This window comes from Piliocolobus tephrosceles, chromosome 17, assembly GCF_002776525.5.
Source record: "Piliocolobus tephrosceles isolate RC106 chromosome 17, ASM277652v3, whole genome shotgun sequence".
Classification (NCBI taxonomy): domain Eukaryota; kingdom Metazoa; phylum Chordata; class Mammalia; order Primates; family Cercopithecidae; genus Piliocolobus; species Piliocolobus tephrosceles.
The window spans coordinates 23,279,214-23,293,282 of NC_045450.1; the positions used below are offsets into that span (position 1 = coordinate 23,279,214).

A 14,069-nucleotide genomic window follows, 5' to 3' on the forward strand; every position below is an offset into this window, starting at 1 on the left:
TTTTTTTTTTTTTTTTTTTTGAGACGGAGTCTTGCTCTGCCGCCCAGGCTGGAGTGCAGTGGCCGGATCTCAGCTCACTGCAAGCTCCGCCTCCCGGGTTCACGCCATTCTCCTGTCTCAGCCTCCCGAGTAGCTGGGACTACAGGCGCCCGCCTCGTCGCCCGGCTAGTTTTTTGTATTTTCTATTAGAGATGGGGTTTCACCGTATTAGCCAGGATGGTCTCGATCTCCTGACCTCGTGATCCGCCCGTCTCGGCCTCCCAAAGTGCTGGGATTACAGGCTTGAGCCACTGCGCCCGGCCAGCAAGTCTTGACATAGAAACACAGAAACGGCTTCAGGCCAGGCGCAGTGGCTCACGCCTGTAATCCCAGCACTTTGGCAGGCTGAGGCAGGAGGATCTCTTGAGGCCAGGAGTTCAAGACCATCCTGGGTAACAATACCAGACCCCCTCTCTACCAAAAACAATTTTTAAAAATTAGCCAAGTGTGGTGGGGCCCACCTGTGGTTTCAGCTACTTGGGAAACTGAGGCAGGAGAATTGCTTGAGCCCAGGAGGTTGAGGCTGCAGTAAGCTATTATTACACCATTGCATTCTAGCCTGGACAACATAGCAAGACCCTATGTCTAAAAAGAAAAGAAAAGAATATGGCTTCAAACAACCCACATTCATTGTGCACTTGCTAAGGGCCAGTCTTTATGAAAAGAGTTTCAGAGTGTAGTGTGGCTATGAATATGGATTCTGATCTGGAAGACCCAGGCCTGAATTTGCTCTGCTGCTTATGAGGTGTTTGGCCTTGCATAAGGCATTTAATGTCTCTTTGCTTCTGTTTCCTCACTTGTATAATGGGGATAATATTTTACAAGGCTTAAAGCAGTTCCTGGTATAGAGGTACACAGTAACCTCTATCCAAGTGTTTACTATTATTATTTTATACATGTATTACCTCATTTCTTCCTCAAAACAACTTTATATGGTAGGTACTATTATTCTTTTCATCTTACAGATGAGGAAATTGAAGCTTAGAGGAATTAATTCATTTGGCCAGGTGTGATGGCTCACACCTATAATCCCAGAACTTTGGGAGGCCACGACAGGCAGATCGCTTGAGCTCAGCAGTTTGAGACCAGCCTGGGCAACGTGATGAAACCCCATATCTACAAAAAAGACAGAAATTAGCCAGGCATGGTGGCATGTGCTTATAGTCCCAGCAACTTGGGAGGCTGAGGTGGGAGGATCGCTTGAGCTGGGGAGGTCAAGGCTGCAGCCATGATCACTGCACTCCAGCCTGGGTGACAAAGTGAGACCTTGTTTCAAAAAAAATCATTCATTCACTCATTTATTTATTCTTCCATGAATTCAACAAATATTTTGAGGCCAATTATCTTCCAAGTGTTATTCTAGAAGACTCTGGGGGCCCATAAGTGAACAAGACTACAGGATCCTTGCTGTAGAGGGACTTACATCCTAGTGGTGGAGGACAAAGACAGAAATAAGTAAATAAATAAGACCAGGTGCAGTGGCTCACACCTGTAATCCCAGCTCTTTGGGAGGCCATGGCAGGAAGATTGCTTGAGCCCAGAAGTTTGAGACCAGCCTGGGTAACATGGCAAGACCCCATCTCTAGAACACACACACACACACACACACACACACACACACACACACACAGTAGTCCCAGCTACTCAGGAGGCTGAAGTGGGAGAATCACTTGAGCCTGGGAGGTTGAGGCTGCAGTGAGCTGTGTTCAAGCCACTGCATTCCAGACTGGGTGAAAAAGTGAGACTGTGTCTCAAAAAAGAGTAAAAAAATAAATAATTTTTGACTGTGCTAAATTCCAGGAGGAGGATGCACAAGGAGATATCAAAAAGAATGTCAGACCAGAGCTACTTCTGACAGGGTTTCCCAGGAAGTCCTTTCTGAGGAGGCAACAGTTGACCCATGCAATGGTTTGAAAGTACACCATAGAGCCAGTCAGATTAATAACGGATTGGATGTAAGGGTTAAGGGGGAAAAAAAAGGAATCCAGGATCACTCCTAAGCTAAGTGCCTTTCTGGGAGTTACTGAGCTAGTGCCAGATGAGCCTGGATTTGAACCCAGATGTAGCTGACTCCAAAACTTGACTCTTACTCATGCAAATTATGTCTGAAGACCTGGATTGAAATATGGAAGATCAATAACAAGACCTTGACCATCTGTCTTAACAGCCAATCAGCCAATCAATTTCTTTTTTTGAGACAGAGTTTTGCTCATGTTGCCCAGGCTGGAGTGCAATGGCACGATCTCCACTCACTCACTGCAACCTCCGCCTCCTGGGTTCAAGCGATTCTCCTGCCTCAGCCTCCTGAGTAGCTGGGATTACAGGCATGCGCCACACTCCTGGTTAATTTCATATTTTTAGTAGAGATAGGGTTTCTCCATGTTGATCAGGCTGGTCTCAAACTCTTGACCTCAGGTGATCCACCCAACTCCGCCTCCCAAAGTGTTGGAATTACAGGCGTGAGCCACCACATCCAGCCAACAGTCATTATTAAATGAGACACAACACCATGTTCCATGAACCTACGACTTTGTAATGTAGGAGATGAGTCTCGTACTCATGGAAAAATAACATAAACTATATATTGAAATACTCTATCATATGGTACAAGCAAGAGGTGCAAAACAAATTTTAGAGAGTAAGGCAAGTTAGAGTGAGGTGGGCATGGTGTATCTGAAGTCCCCCTCCCTTCTCTGGAGGCCCAGACCAGTGCTTTTCAAAGTGTGGTCCCCAGTTCAGCAGTGGCTCCTGAGAACTTGTTAGAAGCGCCAACTTTCAGTCCCCATTCAAAACCTTCTGAATCAGAATCCCTGGAGGGACGTCTGTTTATTTTTATTTTTTTCTCATTATTTTTAACTTTTAATGTTTTTAACTAATTATTTTAATACAAATTGTACATACTTATAAGGTACAGTGTGATATCCTGATACATTATACAAGGTGTAATGACCACATCAGTGTAATTAGCTTATCTATCACCTCAAATATTTATCATTTCCTTGTGTTGGGGGCAATCAAAATCCACTCTCAACTATTTGAAAATGTACAATAAATCATTGTGAATTATAGTCACCCTATAGTGCTATAGAACACTAAACATTATTCCTCTTTTCTAGCTGTACTTTTCTATCCATTAACCAACCTTTGGCTACCCTCCTCCCCACTACCCTTCCCAGCCTCTAGAAACCACTATCCTACTGTCTACTTCCATGAACTCAACTTTTTAAGCTTCCACATAGGAGCGAGAGTATGCAGTATTTATCTTTCTGTGCCTGGCTTATTTCACTTAACATAATATTCTCCAAGTTTATCCATGTTGCCATGAATGAACATGAAAAAGAATTTCATTTCTTTTTATGGCTAAATAGTAGTCCACTGTGTATATGTACCACATTTTCTTTACTCATTCATCTGCTGACAGACACTTAGGTTGATTCCATAGGTTGGCTATTGTGAATAGCGTTGCAATAAATGGGATGCAGGTATCCATTTGCTATACTGATTCCAATTGCTTTGGATATGTATTAGTCCATTTCCCCACTGCTATAAAGATATTACCTGACACTGGGTAATTTAAAAAGGAAAGAGGTTTGATTGATTGACAGTTGCTTATGGTTGGAGAGGCCTCAGGAAACTTACAGTCACGGTGGAAGGCAAAGGGGAAGCAAGGACCTTCTTCACATGGCGGCAGGAGAGAGAAGTCCAAAGTCAGAAAATCACAGATGTTTATAAAACCATGAGATCTCCTGAGAACTCACTATCATGAGTACACATGGGGGAACCGCCCCCATGATCCAATAACCTCCCTCCCTCGACATGTGGGGATTACAGTTCCCTCCCTTGACATGTGGAGATCACAATTCGAGATGAGGTTTGGGTGGGGACACAGAGCCAAACCATATCAGGATATATGCCCAGTAGTAAAACTGCTGGATCATATGGTAGTTCTTAGTTTTTTGAGGAACCTCCATACAGTTTTCCATACTAGCTGTAGTAATTTACATCTCCACCAACAATGTATAAGGGTTCCCCCCCTTCTTCACATCTTCACCAGCATTTATTATGTTTTGTCTTTTTGATGATCCCCGTTCTAACTAGGGTGAGATGATATCTCATGAGGTTTTGATTTGCATTTCCTTGATGATTAGTGATGTTAACCATTGTTTCATATGTCTGTGCCAGCCACCTGTTTTTTTAGCAAGTCCACTAGAAGGTTGAGAACCCCAGGTCTAAAGTGCCAGTTTCAGGACAAAGCACTCGGCCTCCCTATTTGCACTTCTGTCTCCACCACGACTCCACCCGCTCCCTCCTAAACCTTCAACTGAGTCCACAGCTGCATAAAAGTATTTTCTGATCCTGAGTTCTTGTGAGCCTGGAAAAAAACCCTCTTCCGCTAAACCCATCTGAGAAATGGCACATATTTTTATTTTTTATTTTTTCATTAAACTTTAAGTTCTGGGATACATGTGCAGAACGTGCAGGTTTGTTACATAGGTATACACGTGCCATGGTGGTTTGCTGCACCATCAACCCGTCATCTAGGTTTTAAGCCCCACATGCATTAGGTATTTGTCCTAATGCTCTCCCTCCTCTTCCTCCCAACCCCCAGAAAGACCCCAGTGTGTGATGTTCCCCTCCCTGTGTCCACGTGTTCTCACTGTTTAACTCACACTTATGAGTGAGAACATGTGGTGTTTGGTTTTCTGTTCCTGTGTTAGTTTGCTGGGAATGATGGTTTCCAGCTTCATCCATGAGAAATGGCACATATTTTTAAAGAAACTACATGGAAATTAAGAGAGAAGCAAAACAACCCTCAAAACACAATCCCAGCACTTTGGGAAGCCAAGGCGGGAGGAACGCTTGAGGCCAGGAGGTCGAGGCCAGCCTGGGCAACATGATGAAACCCCATCTCTACTAAAAATACAAAACAAAACAAAACTAAACTAAACCTGGGTGTGGTGGCACGCCTGTAATACCAGCTACAGGCTGGGAGGCTGAGGCAGGAGAATCGCTTGAACCCAGAGGTGGAAGTTGCAGTGAGCCGAGACTGTGTGACTGCACTCCAGTCTGGGTAACAATGAGATTTCATCTCAAGAAAAAATAAAAACAAAAATAAAAATAAAAATAAAAATTAATTAATTTTAAAAAAGAAAAAGAAATTAGCTGGGTGTGATGGTGCCTGCCTGTAATTCCAGCTACTCGGGAGGCTGGAGCCCGGGAGGCTGGGGTTGCAGTGAGCCAAGATCGCACCACTGAACTCCAGCCTGGGTGACAGAGGTGACCCTGTCTCAAAAACACACGCACGCACCCACACCCACCCACCCACCCACCCACCCACACACACAGAGTTTAGAAATGCAGTATTTACAAAGCCAATCTTCTCTATCTGAGCTTTGAAATAAACTAAGGGTTTGCCTCCTGGTCATAATACTTACTAGCGATATAATCTGGAGAAACTAACCTCTGGGCCTCAGTCTGTCTGTCTTTGAAATAGGAGTAATAACAGTATCTTCCCCTAGAGTTGTAAAAATTAAATGAGGTATATGTACAAAGCTTACTGAAGCTCCTGAGTCATAGTAAACCTTCAGTTAATGTTGGGTTTGTGGAAGAAGAAGGTTTTGTGCTATGTTTGGATTTAACTGGGCTGGAGACATCTTATTTCAGGCATCAGAGGGTGTAAAGCATTCTGACAAGAGAATCTACTCCATATAGGAAATGATTCATTTGCCCAGGACAGGTGAGCAGCTGTTACTGAACAGTGAGTTAATGATCATGGGCAGATCACTTGAGGTCAGGAGTTCGAGACCAGCCTGGCCAACATGGCAAAAACCCATCTCTACTGAAAATACAAAAAGTAGCCGGGCGTGGTGGTGGGTGCCTGTAATCCTAGCTTCTCAGGAGGCTGAGGCAGGAGAATCACTTGAACCTGGCAAGTGGAGGTTGCAGTGAGCTGAGATCGTGCCACTGCACTCCAGCTTGGGCGACATAGCAAGAGGCTCTGTCTCAAAAAAAAAAAAAAAAAAAAAAAAAAGACATTATTGTTAAGACTGGCCACTAGCCACTAGGTGTCCCAGCTTCAACTGGGTTATGATAACAATAGCTGAAGCTTTTCCAGCACTTCCTATAAAGTCATGTTATTATCCTAGTTTTACAAACAGGGCAACTCATCTCAGAAAGCGTTACAGCTTTCTGTAGAAAGGTGACAGCTTATAAAGTCTAGACTCTCTTTTATCTCATTGAGCTATAAACTTCCATATGATAAGCCTGTGTCCGGCCCCATGTTGCCTGGGCCTGGGGCTCTGCGGGCCTGACTGCTCACCTCTGGGCCTGTGTTTCCTCCGTAGATCAAGTGGCTTGTGCAGATCCAGAGATCTGCCGGAAGATCTGCAGCAACCCCTCAGGCTGTTCTGACATCGCGTATCCCAAACTCGTGCTAGAACTCCTGCCCACAGGTAAAGTCCCTTCACCCCTGAATCAAGTCCCCTGGAGCACCCAGAAAGGAGATCACTGGATGGGCTCTGATCCAAGGCAGGGCCAAGAAGGGAGGGCTGGAGGGAGGAACAGGCTCTAGGCTCCCCATGAAAGGCTAAGTCCTGCAGGAAGCTCTGCCCCGCCGTCCTCCCTGAGGTTCTGCCTCCTCCAGTTGAACCCACTGGGATCGGCTGCTTTGGCAGAAAAGGGCCGAGGCCCATGACCTCCCTTCCGCCCCCAGGGCTCCGTGGGCTGATGATGGCTGTGATGGTGGCGGCTCTCATGTCCTCCCTCACCTCCATCTTTAACAGTGCCAGCACCATCTTCACCATGGACCTCTGGAATCACCTCCGGCCTCGGGCATCTGAGAAGGAGCTCATGATTGTAGGCAGGTAAGTCCCTACTGGGTGGGGCTGGGGCAGGGGGAAGAGAGAGCTGAGCCCACCCACAGGCAAAGTCCAGGTCCAGCTGGCAACTTATCCAGGCTGAAGAGCGTTAGGACTCCATGTGCAAAACATTGGTTCATTGAGGAGATGCTCAACGAGCACCTACTCTGTACTAGGCACAGGGCACATAGCCATGAAAGGGCTCAGTTCTTGCCTTCATGGAGCTAGAGAAGGAAGAGAATAAGCAAATAATTATAAGCCAGCGGGGCGAGGTGGCTCACACCTGTAAATCACAGCACTTTGGGAGGCCAGGCCGGTGGATCACTTGAGGTCAGGTGTTCAAGACCAGGCTGGCCAACATGGTGAAACCCCATCTCTACTAAAAATACACAAATTAGCTGTGGTGGCGTGTGCCTGTAATCCCAGCTACTCAGGAGGCTGAGGCAGGAGAATCGTTTGAACCCAGGAGGCGGAGGTTGCAGTGAGCCAAGATGGCACACTGCACTCTAGCCTGGGTGACAGAGACTCTGTCTCAAAATAATAAAATAAAATAAGCTGGGAGTGTTGGCATGTGTCTGTAATCCCAGTTACTTGGGAGGCTGAGGCAGGAGGATCACTTGAGCCCAGGAGTTGGAGGCTGCAGTGAGCTATGCTCTCACCACTGCACCCCAGCCTTGGCAACAGAACAAGACCCTATTAAAAAAAAAGAGAGGCCGGGCGCGGTGGCTCAAGCCTGTAATCCCGGCACTTTGGGAGGCCGAGACGGGCGGATCACGAGGTCAGGAGATCGAGACCATCCTGGCTAACACGGTGAAACCCCGTCTCTACTAAAAATATAAAAAAAAACTAGCTGGGTGAGGTGGCGGGCGCCTGTAGTCTCAGCTACTCGGGAGGCTGAGGCAGGAGAATGGCGTAAAAACCCGGGAGGCGGAGCTTGCCGTGAGCTGAGATCCGGCCACTGCACTCCAGTCCGGGCGACAGAGCGAGACTCCGCCTCAATAAAAAAAAAAAAATAGAGAGAGAGAAAGAAAGAGGAGTAAATGTTCAGGGAAGATGATGCTAATTTGTGCCTCTCGCTGCTGGCACCAGGGTGTTTGTCCTGCTGCTGGTCCTGGTCTCCATCCTATGGATCCCTGTGATCCAGGCCAGCCAGGGTGGTCAGCTCTTCATCTATATCCAGTCCATCAGCTCCTACCTGCAGCCGCCCGTGGCGGTGGTCTTCATCATGGGATGTTTCTGGAAGAGGACCAATGAAAAGGTAGCTCTGGACTGCTCCCACTAGGCCAGAACCAAGTGCTGCCCCTTGAGGACTGGGACAGGATGGGAGGGGAGGGTACTGAAGGGAGATACAGGCTGGACTTGGGTGTTGAGAGGGAGGGTGAGTTTCATGGTGGAAGATACAGAGAGGGTGTTTATCTGACCTTTGCAAAAAAGCAATGAGAGGGCTGCTGCGATGGCTCACACCCATAATCCCAGTATTTGGGAGGCTGAGGTGGGTGGATCACTTGAGGTTGGGAGTTCGAGACCAGCCTGGCCAACATGGTGAAACCCCACCTCTACACAAAATACAAAAATGAGCCCGGTGTGGTGGTGGGTGCCTGTAATCCCAGCTACTCAGATGCTGAGGCAGGAGAATCACTGGAACTTGGGAGGCAGAGGTTGCAGTGAGCTGAGACTGTACCACTGCACTGCAGCCCGGGCGAAAGAGTGAGACTCTGTCTCTCAGAAAAAAAAAAAAAAGCAGTGAGAGGTTCTCATCAAAAGTATCTTGATGCATTTTTTGTTATTGAACAGGGAAGCTAAATTAAGAGGGTGTTAGTAATCTATTAGTAGTCGATTCATTATTAAAAAGATAAATGGTTAAGTATTGCAGAACCTTTCAAAATTGCTGACCCATGCATGCAGTGACCACCACAAGAAAGACAAGCCCTGGAGGTGGCTTCTTGAGGTTCCTGGAGGCCAGAGCCCTTGGCGTCTCTAAGACGATCTTGCTCTGACGTTGCAGGGTGCCTTCTGGGGCCTGATCTCGGGCCTGCTCCTGGGCTTGGTTAGGCTGGTCCTGGACTTTATTTACGTGGAGCCTCGGTGCGACCAGCCAGATGAGCGCCCGGTCCTGGTGAAGAGCATCCACTACCTCTACTTCTCCATGATCCTGTCCACGGTCACCCTCATCACTGTCTCCACCGTAAGCTGGTTCACAGAGCCGCCCTCCGAGGAGATGGTACGTTTGGGCTGATGGCTAGATCCGTTGAGACTTTTTGTTGGAAGTAACAGAAAACTGACCCACACTGACTTAAGCGAAGGAGACTGATTGTCCAAAAAGCTGAAAAGTCCAGGGTTGGGGTTCAGGGGCAGGATTATTCAGGACTTTGAAAAGGTCAACAGAATCCATCTGCACTTTGATTCTTACATCCCATATGGAGCCCAGTACCTTCTAGAGAGATATCCTCTTTTACTGCCATTAAGTAAACACAAGGCTGGGGTGTGGCGGCTCATTCCTGTAATCCCAGCACTTCAGGAAGCTGAGGTGGGAGGATCACTTGAGGCCAGGAGTTCGAGACCAGCCTGGGCTACATAGTGAGAGTCCATCTCTTAAAAAAATGAAAAAATTAGCAGGGTGTGATGACTCATGCCTGTAATCTCAGTTACTAGAGAGGCTGAGGTGGGAGGACTGCCAGAGCCGAGGAGTCTGACGATGCAGTGAACTATGACCATGCCACTGTACTCCAGCCTGGGCAACAGAGCAAGACCCTGTCTCACAAAAAAAAAAAAAAAAAGAAAAAGAAAAGAAAAAAAATTAGCAGGGCGTGATGGCTCATGCCTGTAATCCCAGCTACTAGGGAGGCTGAGGTGGGAGGACTGCTTCAGCCCAGGAGTTTAAGGCTGCAGTGAGCTATGTCCATGCCACTAAACTCCCACCTGGGTGACAGAATAAGAGCCTGTCTTAAAAAGAAAAAAGGTAAAAATAAGCATAAGTATTTCTGTCTCAGAATTTCTAGAGAAGTTCTAGATTCCCATTGATGGAGTCAGCTCAGGACACATGCTCTTCCGTGAACCCAGAAGCAGTCCAAAGTGGTCAAGGCCATCCTGTGGCTCTGCGGAATCCAATCCCTGTGGCCAGAGAAATGGATGAGCTGAAATGACCAATTCTGGGGTCCTGCAGTACTCTAGGGTGAGGGTTAAGCTCTGAGGATTAGAGTGAGGGATAACTACATCCCAGCAACATGAGGATGGGGTTTATCGGAGAAAGATGTGGGAATAGGCGGGGGCATTGTGCGCTGATGCTGAAGAGCGCAGGGACGGGACGCTTGTTGGAGGATGGGGTGGGAGGGTGGGGCTGGGAGCAGATTCAGACAAAGGCTGAGTGTGGGGTTGGGTGGGGAGTGTGAGAAAAGGATGGAAAACCCCGGCCCCACCTCCACCACAAATCTCATCATTCATTCCTGCTCCTTAGGTCAGCCACCTGACCTGGTTTACTCGTCATGACCCTGTGGTCCAGAAGGAACAAGCGCCACCAGCAGCTCCCTTGTCTCTTGCCCTCTCTCAGAATGGGATGCCAGAGGCCAGCAGCAGCAGCAGAGTCCAGTTCGAGATGGTCCAAGAAAACATGTCTAAAACCCACAGCTGTGAGTAGCCTCTCTCCTCAGTTACAGCAAGAAGCATTACGTGTTAAGGGGATTTTTTTTTTGTTTTTTCCTATCAAATTACAAGCCAGGAAAGCGGGCACACTTGAGTTTTAGCATCCTCTGGCTCCAGTGTCTGATCCGTCCCCACGCTCTGGCCATGGGAAAGGAGTTTTTAGTAACTTTCAACAGAAGCTTCCTACGGGCACTAAGAGTAAACAAACACTTGTTGAGTGCCTATGAAGACACGGTTCATTTCATCCTCATGCTCCACACATGGGCAGGCAGGAACACGACGTGCCTTCTCTCAGTGCTTCTAAACTGGCGGCTTGCAGACATATTTTGGCTTGGCCCACCTACAGTTTCAATAAAATGTGAGTTAACATTTAAAAATTGAGAGATTTCGGCTGGGTGCCGTGGTTCAAGCCTGTAATCCCAGCACTTTGGGAGGCCAAGGCGGGTGGATCACTTGAAGTCAGGAGTTTGAGATCAGCCCGGCCAACATGGTGAAACCCCATCTCTACTAGAAATACAAAAATTAGCCAGACATGGTAGCACGTACCTATAGTCCCAGCTACTTGAGAGGCTGAGGCAGGAGAATCGCTTGAACCTGGGAGGTGGAGGTTGCAGTGAGCCGAGATCACACCATTGCACTCCAGCCTGGGTGACAGAGTGAGACTGTCTGTCTCAAAAAAAAAAAAAAAAAAATTGGGAGATTTCAGCTGGGAATGGTGGTTCATGCCTATAATCCCAGCACTTGAACACACCTGGTGAGTGTCCCCGTCTTGCCTGTCTGGGAGACACAGACCACCTCTATGGTCTTCCTTTGCTGGGTTCTTTCTAGGTGACATGACCCCGAAGCAGTCCAAAGTGGTGAAGGCCATCCTGTGGCTCTGCGGAGTACAGGACAAGGGCAAGGAAGAGCTCCCGGCCAGAGCAGAACCCGTCATAGTTTCCCTGGAAGAAAACCCCTTGGTGAAGACCCTCCTGGACGTCAACCTTATTTTCTGCGTGAGCTGCGCCATCTTTATCTGGGGCTACTTTGCTTAGTGTGGGGTGAACCCGGGGGTTCAAAGGCTGTTTCTCTTCAATGCTCCATTTTTTTAATGAAAGAAAAAATAATAAAGCTTTTGTTTGTTTACCACAAGGCTTCTAAGTGTTTATAGACCATTTTCAACATGACACTTAGTTCTTTTCTTTTTTTTTTTTGAGACAGTGTCTCACTCTGTCACCCAGGCTGGAGTGCAGTGGCATGGTCATAGTTCACTGCAACCTCAAACTCCTGGGCTCAAGTGATCCTCCCTCCTCAGCCTCCCAAGTTTCTAGGACTGCAGGTACACATCACCATGCCTACCTAATTTTTTTCTTTTAAAGAGATGTGGTCTATGTTGCCCAGGCTGGTCCTGAACTCTTGGCCTCAAGTGATCCCCCCACCTCAGCCTCCCAAAGTACGAGGATTATAGGCATGAGCCACCACGCCCAGCCTCTTTTCTTCTTGAAAATAATGAAGGTTAGAAGATGGAAAGAGGAGAGACATGTAAAAGCTTCCTTTCGCAAAAGACAGTTATTCATTCTTCTTATCCACTGTGTAACATCAATACCCAAATTCAAAGGGATAAAGAAGCAAAGGGACTCACAGGACCTTTTAGCATTCGAACTTGCCCAGCTCATCTTCACAGTGCGAAGAATGGGACCTGCATTCTCTCTCTTGCCTTCCACTATGGCTGGCTTTGGGTGAAGGTCCCCAAGAGTTTTCTCACTGTGATACTTCCTCCTAGGTATTTCTTGGAAATAGATCCGAGTTGGTACTCTTGAAATCTTGTGCTATAAGAAAATCAGGGAATTGTGTGCACTTCTCAAGTTCTGGCTTAGACTGTTTTGTTTTTGAGACAAGGTCTCACTCTGTCACCCAGGCTGGAGTGTAGTGGCGCCCTGACAGCTCACTGCAGTCTTGACTTCCTGGGCTCATGTGATCCTCCTACCTCAGCCTCCTGAGTAGCTGGGACAACAGACATGCACCACCATGCCTGGCTAATTTTTAAAATTTATTTGCAGAGACATGGGGGGCGGGTCTCTCCTATGTTGCCTGAGCTGGTCTCAAACTCCTGGGCTCAAGCAATCCTCTTGCCTTGGCCTCCCAAAGTGCTGGGATTACAGGCATGAGCCACGCACCCAGCCTTAGACTGTTTCTTTGCTTAATTCCCCAGGAAGATGCTTCCCTAAAAAGCAGCAGCCAGGTGGATGGGCATCTCAATGAACTTCCCCACCAAAGGCCAGTAAGGCTTTGACCTGCAGGGCAGTGGCCTCCTGTTCTGGGTAGAGCCAGCCTCCTCAGCTTTCCCGCTTTGGGCCTGATGGAGTCTGATGGAATGACCCATTAGGGCTGTGTTTGCCACGTGCAGAGCTAACAGCAGGCAGAGCCAACCGAGTGAGCCCTGAGACCATCTCTGGAGTAGCCCAGGGCCATGAACCATCCAGGCCTGGGATAAGGTTGGGTGGTGGGGTGGACTAGAGCCTCTTCCTGGCCTGACAGAGTTGGAAAGCAGAGGAGTCTCGGGGGACCCCAATTTCCAGGCCAGAGGAAAACAAACAGGACCCCCCGGGGCTGAGGAGCTGCTTACCCACTTAATCCTCCAGTGATGTCTTTCCGGTTCCTACTTGATGCCAACAGCTGGGACTGGCCTGGTGCACAGGCAAATGCATTGGCCCAGCCCCCACTCTGCTCAGAAGGCCCAGCTCTCTACACAAATCCAAACAGCAGCGGTGGGCTGGACAAAGGGCACCCCCAGCCCTCCTGGGAAGGGGTATGGGTGGGGAACTGGCTGTTAACATGGCTCTAGGCAGGAGCTTGGGATGGTTCTGGAGCAAGTGGGCTCAAGGAGCAGTCTTCACCGAGGAGGCTGAGCTTCTGCCTCCAAGGCCCAAAGGAGGGGAGTGGGCGGCATGGGAGGCTTCCACTACAGTCCTTGGGCAACAGATCAAGATTCCATCTTAAACAAAGAGAATGACAATAAAAAACCCCAAATTCAAATACAAGTAGAAAGAGTGAAAATAGAACCCTGATGTTTGTTGTTAGATTGGGGGAGGTTCTTCCTTGTATCAAATATCCCCCTCCCCACATGTCATTTGTGATGATGTTTCATGTGTGAAACAGATTCTCTACCTCTCTGATGGTGGGCAGGCTGGAAACAGTGTGCCATGTGCAGTGCCAACTGTTTGGACAAACGGAGGCAAGATGGCGCAGTTCCGGGTTCTTCACCGTCAACTTTCCCTTGCCCGGGAAAGACACGGTTCGACTGCGCAGGCGCAACCCGACCTCCGACGGAGAAAAACCGGAACCCGCCTAGCCATGCCTACCGCCCCGCCCCCGCCCCGCCTATGTCCCGCCCACTGCCCTCCCACTTCCGCGCCCAGGACATAAAAGCTGCTCCCTGAGGGCGTGCAGTGGGAACTTCCTCGGTCCCTCCTCCCTCCTCATGTGCGGGACCCAGGAACCTCCTCCAAGAACACCCGTGCGAACTTCCTTGGCCCCTGCTCCTGTGCGGACCTA

At 48.3% G+C, this 14,069-nt stretch overlaps 1 protein-coding gene and 1 long non-coding RNA gene across 9 annotated transcripts in view; one reads left to right on the forward strand and one right to left on the reverse strand.

Annotated features, from left to right (window-relative positions):
* LOC113225038 overlaps positions 1-7,066 on the reverse strand; it is a 15,565-nt gene extending 8,499 nt beyond the window's left edge. Inside the window, exons 1-2 of the long non-coding RNA XR_003309654.2 lie at positions 6,807-7,066; positions 6,359-6,481 (exon numbers count right to left, since the gene is read on the reverse strand). This is a non-coding gene — a long non-coding RNA (uncharacterized LOC113225038). The remainder of the gene's footprint in view (positions 1-6,358; positions 6,482-6,806) is intronic.
* The window catches only part of SLC5A11 (solute carrier family 5 member 11), a 72,097-nt gene extending 60,431 nt beyond the window's left edge, over positions 1-11,666 (forward strand). For all 8 annotated transcript variants that reach the window (XM_026455377.1, XM_026455380.1, XM_026455375.2 and 5 more), the window contains 6 exons: positions 6,384-6,491; positions 6,752-6,902; positions 7,986-8,154; positions 8,902-9,117; positions 10,351-10,522; positions 11,364-11,666. In XM_026455377.1, the coding sequence (XP_026311162.1) occupies positions 6,384-6,491; positions 6,752-6,902; positions 7,986-8,154; positions 8,902-9,117; positions 10,351-10,522; positions 11,364-11,569 (1,022 nt within the window). In that variant the 3' untranslated portion in view covers positions 11,570-11,666. The remainder of the gene's footprint in view (positions 1-6,383; positions 6,492-6,751; positions 6,903-7,985; positions 8,155-8,901; positions 9,118-10,350; positions 10,523-11,363) is intronic.
* The last annotated feature ends 2,403 nt before the right edge of the window (positions 11,667-14,069 follow it).